Below are 26,774 nucleotides of genomic sequence, written 5' to 3'. Positions count from 1 at the left end.
GATAAGGTATTAATATTATGAAAAAAAATAAGCAATAGAGGGGAGAGAATTTAGAAAGATATAGATATCTTTTTTATTTTATTTTATTTTATTTTATTTTTTTTTTAAAGAAATATATAGATTAAGCAAGGAAGGTGGAGAATAGAGAAAATATATCATAAAACATATTTCAAAAAGAGAAAAACAGAGTAACGTGAGAGGAATAAAAAAAATTAAAAAATAAAAGGTACTAACAATATAAAAAATAATGAAAAAGATAAAATATTTAAATAAGTAAGAGAGGTAAAATAGTCGGGGAAAATATTTTTTTTTCCCGTAATAATAACTGTAAAAATTTAGATTTTTTTAAAGAAAGATATAGATTAAAATTTAAAAGAGAGAAACGTGAGAGAGGAGGGAGAAAAGTTAGAAAGAATTTTTTGGTAAATAAAAAAAAAAAAAAACTCTTAATTAGAGAATATTTAAAAAGAAAAAAAAAATATATAAAGGGTACCAATAATATTCAAAAAATAAAAAAGATTGACACAAAAGTGAATGAAAAAGATAAGGTATTTAAATAAGCAAGATGGCTAAAGTAGCCAAAGAAAATATTAGCCACGGTATGATAGTATGATATATCCTCAAAATAGCCCAAAAATATCTTCAAAATACATTTCCTTTAATTCTTTTTCATGTTCCCCAAATTCTAGTGGTCGGATCTCTGAAGAAGTGAAAGTGAACTAAACTCTGTACTTCCAAGTCATTTAGATTTCGTAGATGAGACAATCCCTCTGCACATACCACCAATGTTGCCTCTTCGAAGCAGACCCCTTCTATGGAACAGCACCATAGCTGCCACTTACTTGGATCCTTCCTTAATCATTTGAAACTCATTCTTCCCAGTAATAATCTTCATCCAGTAGATCTAAAAGTTCATTAGAAGACAAATCATAACCGTATTGACAGCGAAGCCTTGTTTAAGGTAGTGATCATACAAATACCATCCCCACCATTCTCAGATTTGCAGACTTATATTCTCATTCCACTAAGTTTTCTGAATCTATCCATTCCTTTATGCCATCTAAACTGTAACATTGAAAAGAGAGAGACGATGATGCAGTTCCTTCCAATAATGCCTTTGATACTGTCTAGTTATTGATATAAAACAGAGTTTTTCACTTTGGAAACAATAAAGATAGCCTTCTGTGAATGTGATGAGGCTAAAAGGAAGCCTCAGGCTGGGTCATGGCCTCATGGGTAGTCAAGATTTGCCCAGTAAGCAGTGGATAACCACGGTGGTTGCTGGTTTCTTCAAAGTTGACAATCGAGCATTGCTACCACAAATGTGTTTCTTCACTGTCTAATAAAAATACAGTACATGGGATCCTTGTCGTCGAGAATCCAATAAAATAGGGAGATGGAATAAAATTTATGTTTCTAACATTGTGAAAAAACAAGTTCTTTGAATTAGATTGCAGTATGGCTGCATTATAATGGTGACTAATAAGAGATTAGGATACAAAACACTATAGCACAAGAATACACAAAGAGATAATTGATCAACAAATTGAGCTCAAGGGATTATAAATTGAGCTCAAGAATCGGTGCTGCATTCTTCGTGTAAATATGCAAGCCCCCTTGTGATCCCAATTGCAATCTGGGTTCTTTCGTCCCAATGAGGCCTTGAGAGTCCAAACTGAAAGCTTGCCAGCCATTGCTCATGAACTCGTATACCAAAATCCTGTGTGGCCCTTCCTCACAAAATCCAAACAATCGAACTAAATTCTTATGGTGTGTCTGGCCGATCACAATTACCTCTGTTTTGAATTCCTTCTCACCTTCTTGAACCACCTTGTCTAGCCTCTTGACTGCAACCAGATTTCCAGAGCCTATTGGGAAGATACCTTTGTAAACAATGCCAAAAGCACCCCTTCCTAATTCTTCCTTGAACCCATTTGCTGCTTCTTCGAGTTCTTTGTATGTAAAGGAACGTAGATTAGTCTCCGAAATGCTTGAACCTTGCGTATTACTTTTCGGTCTTTTTTGGTACGCAGAGAATGCACTGAGACAAGTTGCAGCTAACAATAAGAAGTTGATAAATACAGAACCACCCAATGATCCAACCAGGATAGCTGTTGTTTGATCTTTCTTCTTCGTGGTTGAAGAAGTTGCATTTGGAGAGGTTGGACGCCTTACTTTGAACAGAGCCTTCCCATTGGAAACTGGAAGCCTTTTCTTCCAGCATTGCGATGCGGAATTATAAATTACAACTGCACAGTAAGAGTCTTGCAAGCAAGAATTCTTGCAGTCCTCTTCACTAGTGGGCTCTCAAGGGAACCAGATTCACCTTCGTCACATAAAAGGGTGATTTTTGGTTTGCAGCCACTTAGAATGTTTTTTGGGTCATTTGGGATGTATTCAGGCGGGCATTTACAGATGGGCATCCCATTAGCAACTCCACAGTAGCTGTTATACCCACAAGCACCGCCGCCTAGGTCCCCAGTAATGTCACAGACATCATCAGGAAATGATTTCTGAGTGGACCAGTCTCCACTACCACCACGAGAAGGCCTTGGATGAGCAAACAGAAAAAATGCTCCATGAACATCAAGGGTTGCCCTGTGATAGAAATCAGCAATTGGGAGTATGTCCTGTGGTGAGAGATCCACAGTGCTTCCATTGCTGCTCTCTACATAAAGATGGCCTGATTCATTGAAGACCAAACTTGAACGATTATCAGGGGAATTAGCGACCCCAATAATTTGGTAGGGGTTGTAAGGAAAGTAAGCCGGCAAAGAGACAGCATTAAGCACGAGCGATCCATCTTGGAGCAATCGGAGCTGAAACCTTCCCGGTGAGTAGTTAGTATACGTCAGCTAAGAAGAAAGATTGACACCCACTTGCAGTATCTGTCCAGGCAATATGGTGTCTGTAGGTCGGCTGAAGCTCTCCCAAATGTGATGAGACTCCTTACTTTGAAGTACGAAGTTGCCATTGTCGAGCATGGCAGGGGATGCGACATCCCTGGTACTGGTTTTAGCCTTCCATAACTGCTGGCTTATGGGGTTGGTCAGCACAAATTGGCCATCTCTTGTAAGCTCAATTTTGGACGATATTGGTGCTGGGTTATCGCCATTGGCATGCCACACTACAGTTTTGTTTGGTATTTGGTGAACCAGATGCAGAGCAAGAAGAAACTCTCGTCTTCAAGGGGACGAAACCCGAAGGCAAAGTCGTTGGAAGGTGAAGTCCATGAACCTCCATCCCCGGCTATAAGATGTTAGATCTACTATGGGTACAAATCCAAACCCCAATTGAAGAAACCACATAGAGAAACAAGAACACGAATCTAATAAAATTATAGAGGATCTAATTGTACCTTTCACCAAGTATGTTGAAGAAGATTAATATTGGTCACTCCCACTTTCGCTCTCTTGGCTTGGCTATGGATCTTCTACAGCCCCTTCAACCTCCTTGGTTCTCTCACTTTAGTGGTAAAGTGGGGAATAGTGAATAATGGCTGTAGGGACCCAAAACCTAGTATGTATAATACTATCCTGCACCCAAAACCCTAAACCACAATGGGTTGAGTAAACATATCCCTAAACTTGAGAGTGGGCCGAACCGGTTCATTTAATTTGACTCTCACCCATTTAATCAACCCGAATAATTAATTTAGCCCATAAATCCAACAATCTCCCACTTGAGCTACATTAATTATAAGGATGTCTTTTAAATTGGTGTGGCCATAGAATTTTATTACATTAACCACTCTTACTGTGATTCAGTTGAAAAACCACTCACATCGAATAACAGCAGAAGATACACCTCAATATACGGCATACAACTTTCTGTTATTACAAACATAAGTAAGTTTCTTAACATGAATCTATGTGGGATACCATCATAGAAACATTGACATATCCTCAAATTACACTGTTGTCATTCCATGTAGGTCCTTAACTGTGATATTAACCTTCACTGTGGCAAATCGCCTTTGATCTGTGGTTAATATCTAACTGTGGCTTTCCGCCTATAAACTGTGACAAATACTGTCTTAAAATGTAGCAAACATTACATTTTGAACTGTGGTAAAATATTGCCTATAACTAAGACAATTACTGCCTATAAAAACATTCACACACCAAATCATAAACCAAATATTTCAAGAAATAACTGTGCATAATGTAAATGCTAAAACTTAACCATAATTCATCAAACTGTGCCCCAAAACATGCCGGCTAAGGTTCAAAACATAAACAAATACTAAACAAAACCAGAGCTCCCACTAATCAAGCATTTCAAATAACTGTATGTAAAGAAATCCTAACTACTTGATGAGACCAATTTTTACTTGCTCTCAATTGCTGGTGATCAGTCTACCTCACCCTTTCTTGGTATCATCCTGCTTATCAGCCCCATAATTCTTCCTCTTCTCTAACCATTTCTTGAAAATAAAACAGTCCTTATTCACATGTCCTTTCTTATGGCACCTGAAACACTCTACGTTAGTATTCTCTTCATCCTGAGCCTTTTGAGATGTGTCAAGTTCTTGAGAGCTATTAGTCCTATCATATGACTTGACGCTTCCTCTGTTGGAAAAATTTTTGTTCATTCTGCTTAGTCCACTAGAAGATCCCTTGTGGAAAGTTACATGTGCACTCTCAAACCTAGTTTGTTTCAATTTTTTTTCCTCTTGAGTGCAAATGGAAATGAGTTCATTTAGGTTTCAATCGTCCTTTAGTGCAATGTAGGTAGATTGGATAACCTTATACTGACTAGAGAGGGTATTCAGTGCAATGTGTACAATATATTCTTCATCGATCTGTATTCCAAGATCCTTAAGTTTACCAGTATCAGTAGCTACACCCAAAATGTATTCTCTAACACTCCCACATCCATCATACCTTGTATTCATTAGCATGGTCATCAATGTGGTTTTCTCAGCTTTCTTGTTGTATTGAAATCTAGCTTTAATAGCATCCAGGAATTCTTTTGCAGTGTCTTTAATCTCTATGTTCCCACGTATAATTTTAGGAACTGCCCTTTTTAAAATCAGTATGCACTTTCTGTTTGCTTTAGTCAATTTATTAAACTTGGTCCTTTCAGCACTTCTGCTCGAGTATGTGAGAGGCTCAGGTTTAGGCTCCCTAAGTGCCAAGTCTAAGTCAAAAAAACCTAAATGCAATTCTAATTCCTCCACCCACTTTTAATAGTTGTTACCAGTGAGCATTGGGATGGAAGATACATAACTTGAGGGAATGACCATCCTACTACAGCAGTAACAACAACACAATACATGCCAAATATCAAAATATAAATTATAGAGAAAATTGCATTGCCACCCCCTGAACTTCGGTCGTTATTCAACGCCACCCCCTGGACTTTTCGAAACGTCAAAGCCACCCCCTAAAAATTCAAAAAATTTCAAATCGGTCCCTGCCGTTAGCCGACCGTGAGAAATGAATGAAAATCGGTTAGTTTTTTTATAATATACCCAAAATACCCCCACCTATTGTGAGAGGACAATATTGCCCTCTCTTTTATTTCCATCTCCTAAACCCATATCCCATATCCCATATCCCATCTCCCATCTCCCATCTCTCATCTCTCATCTGACTCCGGCGTGCAATTCCATTCCCTCCGGCATCCAAACCTCTATCCTAAGGTATGGGTTTGGAGCATGATCAAACCATGACGCCCCCAGACGAACCCCCTTTAGTTAATGCATGTCCCTGTCTCCGAAATCTCCATTTCTCCCGCCGATATAAATGGGAGCTTCAAACACCGTTCCTCTTGGTTCTCCATCTTTCTGCAAGTAGAGGAAAAATGAAGTCTTTTTCTTTCTCATCTTTGTTTTATCTTCCAATTTCAATCGATCATTCTCTGTTCGATTCTTGTTTTTGTTTCCCTTATTGCTTGAATCTCTGTTTTTCAATTTTTTTTCAAGATAAACAGAGTCGTAAACACACTTATTTACATTGAAATTAATCATCTCAGAAGTCTCCGATTAAGAGTAGTTTATATCTTTTCCCCCTTGATTCCAATTCCTATCGAGGTATGAATGCTAGTGGTTCCATCGGGATCTGCACCATGAAACCCTGTTGTAGAATCCTAATTAGTTGCAGAAAGTTTCCGTTCTTGCCCATTTTCCGATCAAAACTGGTCCAAGACTGCCAATTTCATCTAAGTTCTCCCCGGCATTTCGGATTTAAACGGCTAAATGGTCGTCCTTCTTAATAGAATGAAATATTATGGTTTCTAGAGAGGGAGAACCGTGGTTAAAGAACACTTGGTAAAGTAATTTCGAAAACCGTTTTTCTTGTGTTGGAGAAAGCGTTTTTCCGGCAAATCAAATCGGTTGAACAGAGAACAGCGAGTAACTCTCGGACTCCGGCAAATCAGTCCTCCATTGATCGGTGACCTTCTTGGCCAGCAGATCAACTCTGGAGATAGCCCAGTTCTCTTTCTTTTGGAGAAATTTGCCCAGTTCTCTCCTTCCCTTCCCCTAGGCTTCCTTTTCAAGATCCCTTTTTTCATAATCATTCTAGCTTCGTTTTCAGTTCTCAGGTTATTGGCTGTTCTTCATGATCACATTGTCCAGCTCCCTCACCCTATCATATTACGTCTCTCACCATCATTACTGGCGGCGCTCCGATGGCTGAAGATTTTCTCCACCATATTCTCATAAAATCACCTTTTTCTCATGAGATTATCTTTGCATGTCTTCAGATATCTATCTGCATCCACGCTGTATATATCCAATTTGTTATTATGGGTTTGGTTTCTCCAAGATCTGCAATGATTCCGATGGTTCCCAACCCACTTTATTATGTCATTAATCCCCATACCTTGGGATGGAGGTTCGGATGCCGGAGGGGGGAGAATCGTATGCCGGAGGGAAGAGAATCGAGTTGCAGGGGGTGTCGTCATCTTCTTCTTCTTGTCCGGCCGAGTGTGAGAGATGAGAGATGAGAGATGGGAGATGGGATATGGGATATGGGTTTAGGAGATGGAAATAGAAGAGAGGGCAATATTGTCCTCTCACAATAGGTGGGGGTATTTTGGGTATATTATAAAAAAACTAACCGATTTTCATTCATTTCTCACGGTCGGCTAACGGCAGGGACCAATTTGAAATTTTTTGAATTTTTAGGGGGTGGCTTTGACGTTTTGAAAAGTCCAGGGGGTGGCGTTGAATAACGACCGAAGTTCAGGGGGTGGCAATCCAATTTTCTCAAAAAAAAAAAAGAGAGTTCCCGATAAAAATATGAAATTTTGAAACACCATTTTTTTGTTTAAAAACTGCATTTTGACATAGAAACTGACATTTTCGTTTTTTACACGAAACGGCGTTTCTGGAACAGAAACGATACCAGACGGGCTCCTAGTGTTCCAATGCTTTATTTTACTACTTGGCCTATTCCAATTGGGCCCAAAACATGACATTTGAGCCAGGGTGGGGGTTTCTACCTGTCCACAAAATTTGGGCCCATCCAACATGCCATGTGGCATAAATTTTGGGATGATGAGACAAGCGCCTCTTGGTGGGCTGACCAGATAAACTTTGCCTAGAAAATTATATACTTGTGTGTTGATTTTTTAATAATAAGCATTTCTGGTTCTTCACGTATGAAATAGATTACAGATGCACGATGTTCAAGATGTACGGAGAAGAAAGTGGGTCTAACAGACATCATCCAAGGAGGAGCACGCGGTGACCGCTATCAGGTTGGCAAATTTTACAAGTTCTTATTTTCTGTTTCTAATGGTCAGGATCCCCAAGTTTCTTGTGAACTGCACTACCGTTGGCACTTGTAACAGGAGGGGGGGAAAAAGTACACACCCCCATTGGCTCCTCTCTTTGGATTCAGTTTTTATCCCAGGAAACCATGCTGATTTAATCTAACAGATCAACTGGGATGGAGTCTAATAAAAAAATTAATTCAAACCGTATCCTGTTTTTGGGTCAAGAGATCTGCTGTCTCATGGGATTTTTGAGTGTACCAATGTGGTCTATGGAAAGAGAGGTCTGTCAATGTACATGGCTGGATTATCTGGTTCGGGGCCAAGAATCTTAGTTGGGATCTCTAAACCAGTTCTGCTGGGTTGCTCTCACCAATTTACTGGTTGTATGGCATTTTATGACCGGTTATTATGCTGATTGTGATTTTTCTTTCTGATCATGTTTCTTTTTGTTGCTTGTCAGTTGCAATGTACTGCATGCGGAAACACATGGTTTGCTTTTCGAGATGAAGTCTCTACACTGACAATAGAAGCGAGCAAGTGATTTTGGGAATGTGGGCACTGCAAGATGTTGAGTAAAATCTGGTTTGGTTAGTCCCCTTAAGTCATTTTTTTAAGAAGAAAACCGGCTTACATGCCTGTCTTGGAAACGCGGAAATCATTTGGAAGGCCAAAAACTGAAAATCATATACCTTCTACAATACCTTCAACTAACAATGCAGAGTAGAAAGAGTTCTGGTGTTTTGTAGTCTGTGCAGTTGGTTGGTTTCATAGTTTGAAGGTAGCGTTCTTGGTTGTACAGCTTATCCTCCTCTTGTTGCATGTTTTTTCTGTGGAGTTCGGGAGCTCAATGTTTAAGAGTATGCTTGTCAGTGTATAGCTAGCCAATTACATCACAGTTTAGATTGATCTCTCTCCCAGATGTATGTGAATTCAGCTTTATATTTCCTAGCTTGGAAGTGGAAACTGCAGGCTTGGATTAGGATCCTGAGTTGGTAGGGGGATCCTATTGTTCCCGCATACCTTTAGTAGAGAACATGTCGATTCAGTGTGGGACCCACTATTGTGGATTAGAAGAAATAGCCATGAAGCTGAACAAAGGTTGAAGGTATCAGAAGAAATAAATGAAGACTTTTACCATCGAATAACACCAGGTAAAGAACTGAAGCTTGCTACAGATTTAGAAAGCTTAGAACTGTGATGTAGCCAGGAATCCGTATGGTCACTAACACTTTTATAACCTTCTTAAATTTTCATGTAATACGAGGAACCGAAAGAAGCTTGAAAGCTTGAGAAATCTATTCAAGTTCTTAAAAGTATATGATTTTTGCAATTACAGAATCTTTCTATATAAAAGATCCACTTGGTTATCCGTTTAAAAGGAAACCGAGCAAAACTAATAAAAATAGGATAATTTATAATGCCATCCCTTGAAGAATGTCATAATTATAAGATCACCTTTCTATTTCATCAAATTATAGTAAGCCCTCAACCATCAGTTACTGTTATATAAGGCTTTAAAATGATGAGTTTACCCTTCTTACCAGTCTTACGGTGTTGTCTTGTTGATCGTCATCTTTGTGAACGATCTCTTACTTGATCTTGAGACCCTGTAACTCGTCTACACATGCCTTCTCTCCCTCAGATACCTTCGTTCCCAATACTCTGATGTCACTGTGACGACCTTCCTCATCACTCAACAAATCGCCAACACGGGCAATGATGACATCATCCCCGAAGGTTTGTGGCAGGCCACTGCCTTTCTCATTGCCAAAGGGTCTCGGTTGCGCCGCTGTCGGTGTCGATGATATCCCTACAAATGCATCCGACAACTTGCCGTCGCTTGGGCCAGGATCCTGGATACAGCTATTAGCATCGTCTTCTTCATCTTCAACGATGGTGAGGATAGAGGAACCCCGAGAGCTAATGGAGTTGGTGGCCATGAGGAATGCTTCTTTGATGGCTTCAGGGGAAAGAGCGCAGTCCTCCAGGCCTGCATCTTCAAGCCTCGGTGGTCGAATCGTCTTCAGTAGCCCTTCATCCCCGGTTGCTTCCATCCTCCATGTAACCGTAACCTTTACCCTCAAAAGAATCTTTGATTTAGATTCCAAAATCGTGTTCAGCTTACTCCTCTTTTCTTGGGTTAGGGTTTCAATTGGAGAGTGATCTGGTCTGGTTTATCAAATCCATCGGTGGCCCAGCTTTGAAGTCGGACATAACCTACCGTCTCTTGCATCTCCTCATCTGATCTCTCCCTTTCTTGCTTTCAGTAGTTTGCAAACCCTCTCTTCCTGCTACATCATCTCTGCATCAACCTCCAAACCCGCCACCTTCCACCCATTAGTGATGATCAGTATGAATATGCACAAATAAATGGCATAAAACAAAAAAGAAACTTGGGTTCGAAGGAGCAAATGTTCACCTAGGATTTGAAGCCATGGCAACTATGGAATCAATTCTAGGGCTTGTGACTTGGGCAGTAATTTTTCTGCAACTCACATTTCCCAAGTTCAATTGAGCTGCATCTTTCAGATAACGTTGCCGCCGCTGATTTGAATGATCACTGGTGGTCCAATAATTACGATTCGGTGAAAGAAATAGCAACTTATTGTAAGGGTATATTTGGTACTTCGTGTATTTCATTAGGGTATTTTAGTACTTAAAATAAAATATAGTTGCTGACATCGGCAAATAAGGTATTTTCCTTAATAGTGACTGACAATAGAGGGTTTGAGAAATATAGGGGGTATTCTTATAATTGTGGTATTCTCTAGGGGGTGACGTTGTAAATTATCCATAAAAATATTTTCATTATACCATTTTTTACATATTCTATTGCTTACTTGATCTCCCATTGAAACTGCACAACTCAGTAAGAGTGGTTATCATGCCCGATAATATATACACGTGCTTCACACAACACGATATCACTGTAACTTAAGCGTCACTTTACTTGGCTTACGTGTCTTGGTGGCATTAAACATTCAAAGGTCATTGTTGTACATTCAATACTATGACTTACGGCACCTGTCAGCATGTGTGAAGTCTTCCATAGTTGCAACATTGGCATTTTTTTTTGCCACTTGACTCCTTACCTTGCATCCTAGTCCTTCCCTGTGTGACCGCCAAACCCTAATTGCTCAACTCTTTTTTTTATTTTTTTTTTTTTTTTTTTTTTTTTTTTTTAAAAGCAACTCTTTTCCTCCCCCACAACCTTTGTTAGACAGTGTTTCACATGTGCGAGGTGGGGGGGGGGCTACGTAGCAACCTTATCTGAGAATCATGAGAGGTTGTTTCGATTGCTTGACCATCAAAGTCACAATCTTTTATACTTTACCGTTGGATCAAGCATGCCCCTATAGTGAAGTTACGCTGAAAACAAAATAAGGAATGTCTTGTTGAATAATACAATGCCAGATAAGAACTCAAAGCAATCTTATCATTTTGGAGGAAACTTCAGAAACCTTAAGGGAACAGATATTGGGGTGTATATAAGAAAACAACATGAAAGAGAACAGATTCTGGAGGAAAATTAAAAAAGAATTATGGGAGAAGCTTCATGATGACACAGGATCAAATTCATAAGAATCCAACTACAAAAATTAGGGAACCCTACCGGGTCGTGTGGTTACTGTACCAATGCATAGATCAATGGGAGGACCCATAGAGGTATCAACCACTGTGACCCATTCATTGATTCCTCCCGCATGAGTCTTAACATCTGTGACCCATCCTCATTTACAGGAGATGGGAAGTTAATCCAAAACCAACTCAGATGGAACACAGATGGAGCCAAACCACAACTTGCAATTTTTTTTTTTTTTTTGATTGAAACGTAAAAATATATTCAAAAAAAAGAAAACTATGAACGTACAAAAGAGGCAGCGGTTAAACTACCGTTTGCCAATGTTGCTTCAGCTATTGAAGCAAAGTAGAATAACTGTTCAGCCTTGGGTACTAGCCTACATATTATATTAGTTATGGACTTATATATTTCCAAAAAGGTTGGCGTCATGCTTAAAGGCCACAAAAAATTGCCTAGGTCAAAAGAAAGTTTATATACAGATTCTAAGTTAGTCCATATTTCTGTCACAGATCCTCCACGTCCTAATGCAGACTGTGCTCCAAACAAAAGGACCTTGGTGCTTCCTTCAGTAAGATTTATTCTTTAGGGAGAGGGATAGGTATGCCGCCGATATCAAATATACTAGCGGATAGTACCAATAAGATCATATGACGAAATATCATTCAGAGAGGATATGAGGGTCATTTGAGAAAAAGGGAAGAGAGAGATAGACACAATGGGTGCTAACATACTTGATATCAGCGACATACCCAACATTTTCCCTATTCTCTATTAAGTTTACTAGAGGAGTTCAATTTCCACCATGTCCTTTCACCATCAGTCTCAAGATCAAGAAAGTGAAAACAAAATAATTGGCATTTCTGAAATTTTACCGCATTTTTTTGGCATTTCCTCTGAAATAAATTTCATGCATCTCAAATTCTTTCATGTTGAAGCTAATTCCATCCAAAGGCGTGGGGAGGGGAAAAGCGAAATAATGTGTTTTGGGAGGAGGGGGGCATCAGATTTTGAGACTCACTTCAAGTGCTAACAATGCTGGTCATTACTGTATTAGATTCTAACTCTTCCCATCTACAATACCGTAGGATACATGATCATCTACAAAAAAGAAAGGAATAGACAAATTAGTGATTTTGTGGTTGTTCTCTAGTTGACTATGTTCGACAATCTCCTTCAGTGTTGTCCAGGATTTTCTCCTTCGTTTACTTGAGCCACTGGCTGCTCCCTCTGTATCGGCAGTTGCAGAATTGCATTCGGATCCACCTGCCTGGTTAGAACCTGGTCCTTTCTTCTTTCTCTTCTTCCCCTTCCCCTCCAATAGGGAACGACTGGTTTTCACCAACGGCGTTATTGGAATATTTTCCAGCGCAATCTGTTCATGTGTTGCTAGAAAAGCCTCTGGACTGCCAGACTTTGATCCTGAAATGGACGTCTTTTCTAAGGATATGGACTCCTCTACATTGTTATTACCCTGTTTCCTCTCTACGCCCTTCTCCAAGATGGTAGACTCCAGTGGAGCGGAGCTGACACGTTCCAATTCAGAAGCTGGTTTAGGTCTAGAGACACAGATCTCTTTCATGTGACCTTTAGGTGCCCCTTTTTTCAGGTTCCCAGATTCTGATCCTGAAATGGATGTTTTTTCCAAGGATATGGACTCCTCTATATTGTTATTACCCTCTTTCCCCTCTATTCCCTTCTCCAAGATGGTAGACTCCTGTGGAGCAGAGTTGACACGTTCCAATTCAGAAGCTGGTCTAGGTCTCGAGACACAGATCTCTTTCATGTGACCTTTTGGTGTCCCTTTCTTCAGGTTCCGTTGTGAACAAAAGTGGCATGTATAAACCACATTGTTCTGAGTTGGATTGTTCAGTTTCTTATGACGTCTCCGTACCCTGGCACGATTCTTTTCAATTCGGATAGTGCAGTTGTAGCCAGGCTGAAGAATAGTCTCACATCTGCAAAGAAATGAATTAAGCAGTTAGGAAAACCAAGTACTACCATCAACAAGGTAAGGGATCTATGTCATAAGATACTTCCAACAAGTTATGGTTCAGGTTTCACAAAAGAGTAAGGAACATGGAAGGAAATGAGTATACAAACCCCCAAGCTAAATCCTTTAAATATTGGAGCAAAATCCTGCATTAGTATTAGTACCATATTGTATCTGAACAACTATGGTAGTATCGGTGCTTCTTATTTGAGCACTACATCAAACAATGCATGATAGGATCAACATAAACCCCCAAGCTAATAGGTATGTAGAACTTCTAAATATTTTGGAATGTCCTCTTTATTTTCCCCGTATTGCTTATATGACTGTTACAAGTGCCATTATGGTTTTGAATTTACCAATTAGTTTATCAATATCCTTATCCACCTCTGATGGAATAAATCCCATCATTTAAAAGGAGCTAAACTAGGTTTCAAATTATTCTGAAAGGGATTAGGTTATCAAAACCACTCAAACATTTGCAATAAGGTACAAAGTACCAATGGAGAAGAGTGAAAATAAAATATGATTGTCAGTTAACACCATACGGAATGTAAAGCTATGGACTATACACTTGAGAAGCTTCCATGTTAATAACAAATGTACCATTGTTAGTAAAAAGATAGTCTCCCCTCCTAGAATAATGAATGCATATGAAATTAAGCTTATAAAGATTTAGATACACCAAAAGGCAAAAAGCACATTTATTTTCCATAAATTCACTATATACATTTAGAAACATGGGTAATTGCAAATGAAGAAAGCAGGCAAGAACTTCCATCATCATCATCATCATCATACTGTTATGGCTCCCAGCCCCCCCCCCCCCCACCCCCTTTCTCAACACAAAGGAACAAACAGCATATTAAAAACGGACTATTGTTTTTCTTCTTTTTTTTCCCTGGTAGAATTAAAAACGGATTATTCAGTATAACTAATTTGGAAATTTCAAGGGATTCGGCTTTTTTGACTTGGAACTGAATTTAACCTGCATCTCTATTCCCTAGCTATTTATTCACAAGGCTGTTACCAGTGGTTCCCATATGCCTAATGCATAATTGGATATTAAATTATATTTTTTTTTTTGGGGGGGGGGGTGGGTGGGGGGGATAAGTTCAGGAGAAAAGAAAGCAAATTTAAAATTTTAAAGTATACAAGAAAGATGAAAAAGCTCTCTCTATCTTTGCTTGAAGAACAAATTTTAAGACCAAAGCTAAGAAAACATCTTAAACACTTCAACTAAATGAGAAATATGGGAATAGCTCTCCACCTTTGCTTTGGATTGGGCAATCTTACCCTCCAATGTATTATCTTGTTCAGTATCGCTCTGAATGAACTCCACACAAGTCCAATGGTCCAGTCCCAAGAACATTCAAGAATTTGATGAAGAAGTGAAACTATGGTCTCCATATCGAATGTTTCTGTAAGATGGCAACCAACAAATATGTTTTTTTATTTGGAGAGTCATCCCATGTTACCCCTGGTTCGGTTTGGTAGCTCGTGTTGGCAGTAGCACCCTTTTCTAGCAAATCCCACAAGGGTTATGGAAAAAATGCAGGACATTGGCTGTTTCAACAAGGGAATTGGTCAGTAACTGATGCAGTATTGAAGACCAAGAGGAGGAGATGCAGGTGCACAACAATGGACCGATCCATGTGTGTGATTCTCTTCCTTCCCCCCCCCCCTCTTGTGTGATTCCTCTCCCTCCCCTGCAACTCTGAGTTCTCTCAGGGATTATTTCCCTCGTGGAGGGCCTGATTTGGTTCTTCAATATATGATTTGATCCATCTAGTGCAAATTAGATCATCAGTTGGTACGTTCCCAATTCTATAAATAGATGTAAAGGCATACAACACCTCCCCACTGTTTGATTAATAGAGTTCTCAGTTTTTCAACTGCGGCTTTTTGTGGATTTAGTGGCTGTCTGAGAAATTTTCTCAGATCATTCTTGGTGAATTCCAAAGGGGGTTTCAGGTGGATTCCTGGCCTGTTTATCTTATATCTTTCTCTTCTATCTCCTATCTTCAAGAACAGATTATTTCTCTGCTATTTATACACCTGTGGCACCCCTGTTAAGGGAAAATATGACTAAAACTATCCCTACAACCAGGACTGGATTGAAGTCCTAAAGACTCAAAGAGTGGCCCATCATCATAGGACCAAATCAGGTCCTCCACTCTTAGTTTTCGATACTGCAGTTCATGTGACTGTTTGTCATGTATGGAGTATAGAGACATGAGAAGCATACAGATATTTTAGATGCATCCTTGAATTATACATCCTGTCCATAATCTCTCATAAAACTTCTTGGGATGGATTTTTAAAAGCTTGATTCTTCTGTCTTTAATCTGTCCAATTAAAACAATCAATAGAATAGATTGCTACCTTGCCAGCAAGTTTGTCCTCTGAGAGTTAAAGTAAATCACAACACAGACTACCTGGAATCAAAATAATTGTTCCAAATCCTAAGTTTAGTCTACCATTCAACCAACTAACCAAAAGGTGAGAGGCTTAATCTTTGAGTTTTACACTCCCCCTTAAGTTGACTCATAAAGAATAAAAGGGGAGGGGAAATCTGCAAGGGAGGTTTGCTACCAGAGATTAGCTGTACATAGGACCATGCCTAATCATTCAGCCTCTTATATTTTGATATGAGATGTAGCATATCTGTTGTTCTGTTGTTGTAGTATTAGTATGTGCCAGTGTACCCATTGTATTCTAATCACTAATTCATTCCATCAATAAATTCTTATTCATTTTTTGGGCGGTTTGGGGGGTAGGGGTGATGAAGAAGAAAAAAATAAACAAAAAGGTAAGTCCTTGCTACTGGAATTCCATAAGGGGAAAAAAAGCATACCTTAATAAGAACTACTGGATGAAAACACTACTACGAACAGAAATAGATCAAGTTTCTTAAATTTTGTACATAATTGAAGGAGAAAGAGACAGTAAAAGGATGAACCATTCAATCAATCAAGAAAAACTGGATCAAAGAAAGAAAGGGTACTCACCTCTGGCAAAGAAACAAAGAAGGATCAACCGGAGTCCCCATGGCCTCTGCACAATCGGCCAAACGGTGCCCAAAGAGAGCACCCATCGATGGAATAGACACTTCTCCACCAGCCCATAGTGAGAGATTCTGCAAATGCTGCTTTTTCAGTATAGACTTGACATTGTTGGATCCTCCTTTGGTTTGCTTCCTACCGCCGCTTTCCTCTCTAAGCGTCAGCATACCTTGATGAACTGAAGATGATGGAGTCTGACCCCTTCTGTTTCCTTCTCTCTTACCCATCACTGTATTCCTTCAACTCTCAACGTTTATACACCAATTCAATCAAAAACCCAACCTGAGCATCACTTCGCCCCAACTACGACTGCTAGGTTCAAGGGTTATAGGGGAGATTCCCATTCCCCTATCTCACGGTCATGCCCATGGTTGTGCTGATGCCACCACATTGCCATTGCACAAGACCTGTCCAAGACTCCAAGCCCTTGATGGAGAAGTAGAGAATACTAAGAGCCGAAAAGGGTCCTCGACTTAAAGAGGGTAGGGGAGTCCTCTATCTAGGGTAGGTGACCGACCTGTAAGATTGATCGGAACTGATCGTTTGGACCGAAACCTGAAAAAAAAAAAAAAAAAAAAGAGATAAATTAAGGCTCTGTACTGTAAAGATTCTGTTTTTTAAACTTGATTTTAGGTCTGGCACACTTTTTTGCATTTCTGCTTTTTTGGAGTGATTCTGCGTCTTAAATGTTGTATGGTAACCCCAAAAAAAAATTCGATTTTGTAACCTAGAAGAAACAGAAACCTGTATGGTTCGCACTTAACAGAATCATTTCTGTTACAAACCACAAAAACCCTATAGGCTTTTGGAGTTAGGTATCCTTGGTTTTGCACCATGCATCAAAGGCCCATGAAGGTTTTTCCAAGACTCCAAAAATTTGATGAAAAGATGAAGGGGTTTAACCTAATAGCTTTGCTCAGGAGAAGGGAGAGGAGAGCTGCTTCTCTACTACCATTTATTAAAGTAAAAGAAGGAAGGAGAGATGGTTAATTCAAAATTTCAATAATGTTACAATAAGAGGATCCGGATTACAGCTTACACTTGTCTTGTCATTACAAAAAACATAAAGGTATAAGGAACAGGGGCCAGGAAGAGAAAAGGATCCTGTTCATTCAGCCTTGTCTTCTGACTTTTGTTTTGGAATGCTGAAGAAACCATAATCAAGGGAGTAAAACAAGTGAAATCCTTATACCAGGTCAATGAAAATCAAATTTCTCAAAAACTGCAATATGAAGAGATACAATCTACTCTCTTTCCCATTTAAAACAAGGAACCAAAAATGTGGGTCGAAGACATTGTAAGTTGTTGAAAGGTAAACATCGCTTTTTTTTTTTTGTTAACCAAGGTGTCCAGGACCGGGAGGTAAACATCGCTTACTTGAACTACTCCTGGCACATCTGAAGAGAGAATTTCAAAAGAGGAAGGAAATGAAAACTACTTCTGATGTCAAGATCTTGAACATCAGAAGCTACTTGATGGAGAAAATAGAAAAACAAATTAATGACTCACCTGATAAAAAAAAAAGGGATCACCAGCTCAGAAGCAGTTAAGAAGTTCAACTCTAGATCATTACAAGGCATTTCACCTCACAAATTCAAAAAAAAGATCAACAAAATTCAAGCATGAAACCCTCAATCAAAACAACCCATCAATCCAATTATAGTCCATAAAACCCTATTACATTCATCATAATCAAAACCAGTAAAACTCGTAGAAAAAGAAAAAAACGGATCTTTACCAATCACAGATCAAAGGCATTTTGGTTCCAGAGGAGGAGGACAACAACAACGTCCAGCAGGGGTTCACGATACAAGGAACAGTAACAATTCCCAACAAGCACACAACACAAGCCGATTAGCTGAAGGATGAGACAAATGCAGAAGCAAGACTTACCAAAGGACGTGGTTGGAGCTTGTATTTGAGCTTTCAGAGTTCAAATCGGAGCGATTTCTCGTCTCAACAAGGTAAGCTGCAAAAAAAAAAAAAAAAAAACGGTTAATAGAGGGAGAGAGATATCAGGGGGGAGAGGGAGTAAAAGAGAGACAGAGAAAGAGGTCGACCTACCTCGCCGTGACGAGATCTGCGTCGTCTTCGTAGACGGTGGCTGCAACAACCGTCAACCTGATAGAACAACGAAATAAACTCAAAAACCAAGAAGAAAATCAGTAGGGAGGGGGGAGGAAGAGAGAGAGAGAGAGAGAGATACCTTCACCCTGAATCACCGATGGCAGATCGGCAGAAGTACAGATGCGTTCATGCTTCAGTTCCCTTCACCGAGCTGCATATGCTTCCCAACTATGGCCGTTGCAACTGAAAGAGGGTAATAGGGTTTTGCTTCAGTCCCTACACCAATCGTTATGTTTTGAGGTTAAAGTACATATTTACCCCTCTAAACTGAAGTAACTCATATGCTCCGCATCGTTGAGGCCTCGAGGGTCACAACTCACAAGCCCCGACTTTCAACAAGCCAGTACCCTTGCACATATATCCGCAGAGGACTCTTGGGTTGGAATGATTTGGCAACAACGGTGTAGAAAGTCTCCTCCCCTGGATTGGGATCCTTTAGATAAATTTGTGTGCATATGAGAGAGAGCTATGAGTGGTTTAACAAAAGAGTCATCACCATGGTTCTAAAACTCGGATAGGATCACTCATTATGGGGCCCAATTGGAATGGTATCGGCTTTGATCAATCCTTGATCTTGATCTTTTAAATCCTGATACACATATATGGTTTAAGGATAAAATTGTAAAAAAAAATTGAATTTTTTAATAGATCTGTTTTGGCCTTGACCAATCCATGATCGTGCCAAAGGCACTTTGATCATTCATATATATATATATATATATATTTTTATAAAAATGCATTCATTGTATAAAAGGGTCAAGGTAGAGAGAGAGAGAGGGGGGTATTCCCACTAAAAAGTTTTTACTTTTCATGTATACAAGGGATCTTATTTTTCAAACTTTTATTTTGTCACTCAACAAACTTTATTTGAGTTGAAATTTTACATATGAATAGAGGACATCGAGTTTGCTTAGTGTGAAAATCATATGTAGTCATTGCACCAGTGCAATGAGCATCGAGTGGTCAGGAGCCCTTGAAATGCATACCCAGGTGCTTTCAGTTGGTCAACGCTCACCGTAGCTCATTGCTTACAAATGTAGACTCATTTACTTGTCCCTTTACCAAAAAAAATTGTACTTATCCACAAAATTTGAACTCCGTCAAATTTACAACATGGCAATTATTTGGATTGTTTTGATACCTTATTAAGGTGGGCCATTCTAATATATGCCAATTTGTCAACTTTAAATGTCTGGCCTTTAATGCTGTTGTCAAGAAATCATCGTTTTTTATGTAGGTAACTCTAGTCAAAGCTAATATTATTTCTTTGTTCTGGTCACCAAAACAGAAGCAGTGAGGCATAGTTTTCCATTCTTTTTAAGAATCCGAACCATAAAAAATTTGCCTCAATATAGGTTGACTTAGGTAAAGATGATCAACATCAAAGGAATTATATGTTTTCATCTCTTCCATTGAACTCATGACAAGTTGTTAGAATATTAATACTCATGTTGATTAAGTAAAAAAAAAAAAAATTATATTTGCTACATCTTTATAATCAAATTGAATTCTTCCATGTTACAATATACAATAAAAGTAAAGGTCGGGCACGCTAGCTAGGTAGTATTGTGCCAGCACTTGTCTCTCCTCTCATCCATAAAAAAAAGTCCCTCCTTTCCCCTTCATCTTAGCACCCTATTGATTGAACCGCTAACTCTAGAAAAACTATCGGCATACCCAACCTCGCCCATGCAATTATATGAGATACTGATTTGAAATAAAGAAAAGACTCTCTAAAGGGCTTGAAGCACAAGGGGCAAGCCTTGGTTAGGTCTTAAGGAGAGCATAACGGTGGGGGAATGACAATAGCTTGGAGAAAGAGAGAGAGAAAACCTACGAAGGACTAGGGTCAACACAATCTTGTATTCCATCAGGGACAAGTTCCTACCCGGGCAGATTCTACCTCCAAACCCGAAAGGCAGGTATCCCATCTTGTGGTTGCATCCCCCATTTGGGTCTTCCTTGAACCTATCGGGTCTGAACTCGTTCACGTCATCGCCCCATATAGTCTGGTCATGATGCATTCCGACTAGATCGATCCAAATATTTGTTCCCTTGGGTATGACGGTGTGCCCGACCCGAATGTCTTCTCTTGCTTGTCTCTGGGCGTTCGGTGCCGTTGGATATAACCGTAATGCCTCGTTCATCACCCATCCCATCTGCAGCCAATCACACAAGAAACAACTTGTAAGTTACTAGCGTTATTTCTATCAAAAACAAAAAAGTTACTAGCGTTATGGAAAATGGGCTGGGCCTCAGATAATTTTGGCCCAGCTGTTGGTCATATTATTCTTACTTCTAGAGTCTAGAGACCTAAGAAGGAGGTCAATCTAGGGGACATTTTTTACCTCGCAAGGGTCATTTGATAAATGAACAAGAAGTAAATTTACTAAAATACCCTTGCAACGTGCCCTATCTTAGGAGTGTCAACCTGTCAGGCCTAGGCAGTTTTGATCGAGCCTAATCAGTCCTCCTTAATTTTAGGTCATACTCCATTACCGACAATCTTAGTTAATGAGATAAGATGTCTGCTCATAAGATTACTTGGTCATACAAGTCAGCATCCAATACCTTTCCCACTTTCTATCATTATAAGGATAAAGAGGGATATATTTAGAAACAAAAAGGACAAGTGTTGGATGCTAACTCGTACGAGCAGCTGATCTATTTTCTTGATCTCTTAGGTTAGGCATTTGGTCAGTTAATTATCTGTCCGTAAAAAGGGTCAGCTACCTGTGCTGATTAGCTTCAGTCAAACCCCTATGAGTCTGGGATCAACTCTCCACATGGGATCTCACTGCCTAGTAAGTGTTAATTAGACCATCAGTCAGAGCAATTAATGCACCACTAAATTGAATTGTGGTCTTATACATCTCTGACAATGGAATCCCATATGGGGATGTCACCACGTGAGGAGAAGCACTATATAAACAGCAAGAATGACCCAATAATAACTGATCTAAGACCAACATTGGCCTCTTCCCGCAGCATGTTGTAGGTAGATCGCAGACCCCATGAATGGTGGATCCCGATGTGTGGTGGGAACCACATGAAGGCAGGGTGGAGCAGAAGTTATTACCTTCTTTAGTCGAGGAAGCATGATGGGATCAAGGGGACCATCTCCAGTAACTTCTTTGATCTCTTCCCTCAGATATTCTTGCCACTCAGGGTGCAAGGCCAAGAGTAGTAATGTCCATGTGATGGCCAAAGCCGTAGTCTCATGACCCGCAAAGAAGAAAGTCTTGCACTCGTCCACCAGCTCTCTCTCCGTAAGCTTCTTCTTCTTCTTGCCCTGTTGCCCATCAACTTGGTTATTGTTCTCCGAGTCTGCAAGTAGAAGCCCTAGCAAGTCTTGTTGAGGATGATGATGATCTCTCTTCCTAGAAGCTATGATCGATAAAAGGAGACTATCGATCTCCTTTCCTAGCTTTCTTGACTCTGAGGTCTTCTTAAGATGCATAAGCTTGCTGAAGGGAACACCAACCAAGCGATTAAACTTGAAGAGAGAGATTTGCAGGTCTCTTAGCTTCTGAAACACTAAGCTACCATTGTCGTCATTGATTCCAAAAGATGTCTTTGCAATGATCTCTGCAGCCGTACTTATGACGTGTCGCTCCACGTCGATGGTGGGCTCGCCGGAGGCAATGAGGGTAGACCACTGGTCTAACATCTTATTGGTAGATTCCACCATTGAGCTTGCCATGACCTGAGGGTTCAAGAAAAGTAGATAAAATCAATTCAGTGGGGTATATTAAAACCATATATTTGTGGGATCAGTATCTCTCTCAGTCATCAAATGCGCGTTGTAAGGGCTGATCAGATATGAGCTATTAATAATTTTCCACACGCATATTGCTAATAATGTTCATCGTTGCATCATATCAATATGACAAGTTAGGTGGCAAGAAAAGCAATGAAAGGATTGTTTAATGGGAAAAGATAATTGTCACTCAATTGGGTCACAAAAGTGTTGTAACATATTTTACAATTATATAGACACGTAATCAATTGGATTAAGGGGAATAAAATCATTGTCCTTGCCACGTTCGATTGGCGGGGATTTTCTAAGATGGGAATCAATAATGAACAACTTTTTTAGGGTTTTCAAAGGTTGGAATGTTTCCTTGTCTCCACTTTTTTCCCTTTACCTTGCTTCTCTTCAAACTCTCACCAAATTTGAAAGAATTTCGAGTAAAAAATGAGGGGAAGTTGCAAGTTTCTCACTCAATATCCACCGAAAAATATTATTCTTTATGGAAAAAATTACTCTTGCCTCAAAATTCCACGACATGTGGGGTCCAATTCCTAATCAAAATTTTCCACCTCAACCTCTCCCACCAACCAAACGAGATCTAAGAATAAGAAAAGAATAGATCAAAGGAAGAAATTAAGAAAGAATTATCCCGGCCAACCAACAGATTATCTTGACCAATGTACTCAAGAGAGAGATCTGGTTTGGAGGATCAGGTAGGAGCAGCCTAAACCAAGCTTGTAAGATGAGTTCAATTCAGACTAAATTTAAAACAGTAGAAATTCCACGTAAATGAAAAGGTCTCACTGCATGAAATATACTATGACCTCCCGGAGGATGGAAATTTCATCCTCTCATGTAATATGACATGAGAGAGAGAGAGAGAGAGAGAGAGACCTTGAGGTTGGCTGGTGACAATGCAGGTGCAATGATGCTACGATGGTGAGTCCAATCATCTCCTTCCACCATGTTTAGTCCATTCCCAAACATAGGCGTTCTATCATATTTAAACACTTTAGGCTTTCCCCAGTTCTTGGCCATCACTACTGATGACATCTGCTTCAGAAATTCAGGCTCTGCAACATATAGAAATGGCTCCGTCCCAAGCCAATACACAAATACTTTTCCTGCAAATAAAAAAATGGATTGATCCAAAGCTCTCTTCAAGTTATACACAAAGATAATCTATGAAGCTTTAACTTACCATATAATTTTCTCCACCTAGCAAAGTAAGGAAACACACTTGAATGGATGTTGTGGGTTACATCTATAGATTGATCAAAAAGAGAATCTGTTTTCTCCTTTTTTCTCATCTCTTCAATGTTCCCCAAAGGAAATTTTGGTTTTGGACCTTCAAAACCATTCTTTCTGAGCCTTTTATAAGCTTGGATAGGTGAAACCCAACATATGAAGCACAAAAGGGCCGCCATGGCTAATCCCAAAACTTGCAGAAACTGAATAAACCCCATTTCTCTCTCTCTCTCTCTCTCTAGAAATAGCTTCAAAGTTGTTTGATTCTGAAGGGGGAGGAGGAGAGCAAAAGGGTATTTATAGAAGGAAAAGGGGGTTCAAGAATGTCAGATTTTGACCATAAGAAGCGAGTTTAAGTTATTCAACTTAGAGACCTTTGGGTCTCCACTCGTGCAATTATTTTTTCTTCTCTTTTTCCATTCTTTATAATTATAATTGCTTTCTTCCTATTTTCTGTACTTTCCCCGTTTCCAATCAGGTGTTTGGGGTTCGGTCCCACTTACTTTTAGGTTGACAGAAGTGCTCATTGACTAGATTACTTTTGGCTTTTTGTGTTTGTGACGCATGAGCGAAGAAACTAATTAAGATTATTATTCTTTCCAGACAAGAAAATAAGACTCAAAAGATGCTAAACTAGTATTACTACCTTAGGAAATCTTTTTTAACCCTAATTTTGGAATTAATGGGAAAGCTAATATAGAATCAAAGCAAAAATATTGTTGATTAGCGATTGCCTTAGTCAAAAATTGATGGTGAATGGATCAAAGGTCTAAGGTCAAAGTCATAAAATCAGAAGCCGAATTTCATTTTTCCTCCACTTAGGTTTCCCACTGTTCAAAACTAAGAAAATTATAACATTTTCATCATCAATTCATTTTCACAATTCATACCAAATGGAAATGATACGTATAAGGTATAATCACCATTTATATCAATTCTTGTCAAATGAAAATGGTAATTGTTATTGTATATCATCTCCCTACAAAATCCAAATAAAGCTTGTTAGGGTAAGTAAGCTCATAAGTCAATTCCATAAAAAATTCTTGTCTACGAATCATAACACCTCGTCTTGCTTGTTTCTGGCAAAGCTTTTAGTTTGTAGGCATTCAGGTATGATGGATTACTACTTTGAAAGTCAACCGGCCACTAAATAGGAGCAATAGCAAAGCCAAGCCATGTAAAGGTGAGAAGCCCTTGTAGCAATAGAAAACGATCTACTTAATAGCCTTTTTTTGCTTATCTTATTAGGAACCATTGAACTAAGTTGATTACTCAAGTACCAAAGGTGTTTTTTGCCTTGTTGCTTTTCAAATAGCTGTTAGGGACCTATGCTATGGGCAAGAAAACGGGCATTGATGCTAAGCTTACCTTATCCAAACGTAAACTTATGACACCATCGGATGCTCAAGGGGAGGGTAGTTTCCAAGAAAAACAAGGAATGGGAACTTGTCCCATCAACTGGGTGCAATCAAGTCAATACAAATGCATCAGATTCTATTAGAACTTTATTAGAACTCTACAATTAAGCTTGCTTGAGAACAAATGTCTAGCACAGTTAGGAGTGTGTGGTGCAATAAAACCTATCATATTAGGAGATCTTGGGTTTAGGCCTCATATATCTCACCTTCCCTCCCTCATAGCATAGGATAGATTAATTATCAATTAAAAAAGGAGTCCCACCACGTAGAGTCACATCACCGATGTTGTGGGGATACTTCCTCCCCACTGGCGAAGAAAAACTTTTGTTTTCTGTTGAGACCTCAACGTGATGCAAACCCAAGGTATGTCAAGGAATTGAGCTGGTTTTTGACATTTTTTCCCTTTCCTCAAAAAGAATTCCATATGAACTCACCACCCCACGTGAGGGGGATTGACTTAAATCATGGCTTTGCCATCGACAGCTGGAGATTGTACCGGCCACCAAGCCAAAGGTACCATTTGTAGAAAATATTAGTTTGAAAAAAAATGAGCCAAGACGGCATGTCAATTATGGATTTTCATACTTACCATATGTGGGGACAACACTAATTAATATATAGAGGAGAGTTTTCTGTCCAGAAATACAGCTCTTGCATCAATGCAGGGATCAATAAGAATGCAAGTAAAAGCATCAATAAGAGAAAGCATTATTGCCTTTAATAAGAGATAGGGCAATCATTTCACCCCCCGGTGTCTCGCGGTTCTTATCCAGTCTCTATACTTTTCTCACATAAAACATTTTCTCTTATTTTGTCCTTAATTAATCATGAAATCACTAATATTAACTTCTCCTTTTAGTTGAAACTTACTCTCATCAACTAAATTCAGCTCGTTTGACCATCAAATTAATGATCAACCACAAATGCTAGGATGTTTCCAAAATAATTAGGATGGGTTAACAACTTGATAGTCCAGGTGTAAGACTCCCTTGGACTATCTATCATGTGATCACAAGGAATTGTGACTTTAGTAAGAAGGAAACAAATATATTTGCCCGTGAAACATTGCAGCTATTTATTAAGAAGACCCCTAGAAGCTGCCTTGCTTCTATGCCTAAATTATGGGTTGAGAATACGTTATTGCATTGACTTCACTGAAAAGGTTTTCATCTAAAAGACTTTTATCGGGCCACAAATTAATTTGGAGTAGTGTTTGGTTTGGCCTTTCAGGTAAGGGGTGTTAATTTAAGATCGAAATTGAAAAGTGTCTTGAAAACTATCAATCCTATTATTAAATGGGATAGTTCTGAAAAGTGATTTGATTTTGAGACCAATTATTAAATGAACCGGTTTATGGGTATTTTATTAGAAAGGGAAAGTTGTTAGAGTTGATTTTGAGATTGATTATTAAATGAAAAAGAAAAAAAAACCCCCCCGATTTGAACTAGAACCGAAAGACCAATAAAGAACCAATTGGAATCAAAACTAAGTGCATATTTATTTGTTTACTTAGAGTTGACTAATACTTATTAATTATAACTTGTTTTTGGGTGAATGAAAAATATATTAAAAAAATAAAAATAAAATAAAAAACCCAGATACAATGCCTTATTGCATTGACTTCATTGAAAGGGTTCTCATCTAAAATACTTGTCTCAATTAATGTAGGCCACAAATTAATTTGGAGTAGGGTTTGGCTTGGCCTTTCGGTGTACGGTGTCAATTTGGGATCAAAATCGGAAAGTGTCTTGAAATCAACCAGTCCTATTTTTAAATGGGATAGTTTTCGAAAGTGATTTCGAGACTAATTATTAAATGAAACAATTTCTGAGAATTTTACTAAAAAGGGAAAGTTGTTAGA

General features: G+C 39.0%; 3 protein-coding genes and 1 long non-coding RNA gene across 9 annotated transcripts; 1 reads left to right on the top strand and 3 right to left on the bottom strand.

Annotated features, from left to right (window-relative positions):
• Window positions 1-1,560: 1,560 nt before the first annotated feature.
• Window positions 1,561-2,974, bottom strand: LOC122065180 (G-type lectin S-receptor-like serine/threonine-protein kinase LECRK3). Its single transcript, XM_042628987.1, has 3 exons — window positions 2,954-2,974; window positions 2,327-2,855; window positions 1,561-2,249 (listed from the first exon to the last, which is right to left on the bottom strand). The coding sequence occupies exons 1-3, from the start codon at window positions 2,972-2,974 to the stop codon at window positions 1,561-1,563; spliced, it is 1,239 nt and encodes a 412-aa protein (XP_042484921.1).
• Window positions 2,975-7,248: 4,274 nt separating this feature from the next.
• Window positions 7,249-8,667, top strand: LOC122065175. Its single transcript, XR_006135939.1, has 2 exons — window positions 7,249-7,710; window positions 8,189-8,667. It is a non-coding gene; the product is annotated as an uncharacterized LOC122065175 (long non-coding RNA).
• A 3,668-nt stretch (window positions 8,668-12,335) lies between these two features.
• LOC122065177 lies at window positions 12,336-18,731 on the bottom strand. 6 transcript variants are annotated; one of them, XM_042628985.1, is made up of 6 exons: window positions 18,573-18,731; window positions 18,431-18,487; window positions 18,260-18,335; window positions 16,313-16,921; window positions 13,100-13,266; window positions 12,336-12,895 (listed from the first exon to the last, which is right to left on the bottom strand). In XM_042628985.1, exons 4-6 carry the CDS (start codon window positions 16,591-16,593, stop codon window positions 12,369-12,371), a joined length of 975 nt encoding a protein of 324 aa, XP_042484919.1. In that variant the 5' UTR covers window positions 16,594-16,921; window positions 18,260-18,335; window positions 18,431-18,487; window positions 18,573-18,731; the 3' UTR covers window positions 12,336-12,368. The 6 variants fall into 6 exon arrangements, with proteins under 6 accessions (XP_042484919.1, XP_042484916.1, XP_042484914.1 ...); XM_042628982.1 differs by having other exon boundaries at window positions 12,336-13,266; window positions 18,427-18,487; window positions 18,573-18,730; XM_042628980.1 differs by having other exon boundaries at window positions 12,336-13,266; window positions 18,573-18,730.
• A 1,423-nt stretch (window positions 18,732-20,154) lies between these two features.
• LOC122065179 (cytochrome P450 714C2-like) lies at window positions 20,155-23,674 on the bottom strand. The gene is made up of 4 exons (XM_042628986.1): window positions 23,449-23,674; window positions 23,142-23,371; window positions 21,573-22,199; window positions 20,155-20,652 (listed from the first exon to the last, which is right to left on the bottom strand). Exons 1-4 carry the CDS (start codon window positions 23,672-23,674, stop codon window positions 20,227-20,229), a joined length of 1,509 nt encoding a protein of 502 aa, XP_042484920.1. The 3' UTR covers window positions 20,155-20,226.
• Between the last annotated feature and the right edge of the window lie 3,100 nt (window positions 23,675-26,774).

The sequence above is a fragment of the Macadamia integrifolia genome, unplaced genomic scaffold (genome assembly GCF_013358625.1).
Source record: "Macadamia integrifolia cultivar HAES 741 unplaced genomic scaffold, SCU_Mint_v3 scaffold1913, whole genome shotgun sequence".
In the NCBI taxonomy this organism is placed as follows: domain Eukaryota; kingdom Viridiplantae; phylum Streptophyta; class Magnoliopsida; order Proteales; family Proteaceae; genus Macadamia; species Macadamia integrifolia.
This window is presented reverse-complemented; position numbering and strand designations above follow the sequence as displayed.

Bases quoted from the DNA above. Each gene is read 5' to 3' on its own strand.
- LOC122065180 (XM_042628987.1), bottom strand. From the start codon at position 2,974: ATGGCAACTTCGTACTTCAAA. The intron at 2,856-2,953 runs GTAAGGAGTCTC...CTTTCTTCTTAG, and splicing joins TGGCAACTTCGTACTTCAAA to CTGACGTATACTAACTACTC. The intron at 2,250-2,326 runs GTGAATCTGGTT...CTTACTGTGCAG, and splicing joins CACCCTTTTATGTGACGAAG to TTGTAATTTATAATTCCGCA.
- LOC122065177 (XM_042628982.1), bottom strand. From the start codon at position 16,593: ATGGGTAAGAGAGAAGGAAACAGAAGGGGTCAGACTCCATCATCTTCA. The intron at 13,267-16,312 runs GTGAGTACCCTT...ATTTCTTTGCAG, and splicing joins TCTTTGTTTCTTTGCCAGAG to ATGTGAGACTATTCTTCAGC.
- LOC122065179 (XM_042628986.1), bottom strand. From the start codon at position 23,674: ATGGCGGCCCTTTTGTGCTTCATATGTTGGGTTTCACCTATCCAAGCT. The intron at 22,200-23,141 runs GTCTCTCTCTCT...TTGAACCCTCAG, and splicing joins TGTCACCAGCCAACCTCAAG to GTCATGGCAAGCTCAATGGT. The intron at 20,653-21,572 runs GTAATAACTTCT...GATTGGCTGCAG, and splicing joins TGCTTCCTCGACTAAAGAAG to ATGGGATGGGTGATGAACGA.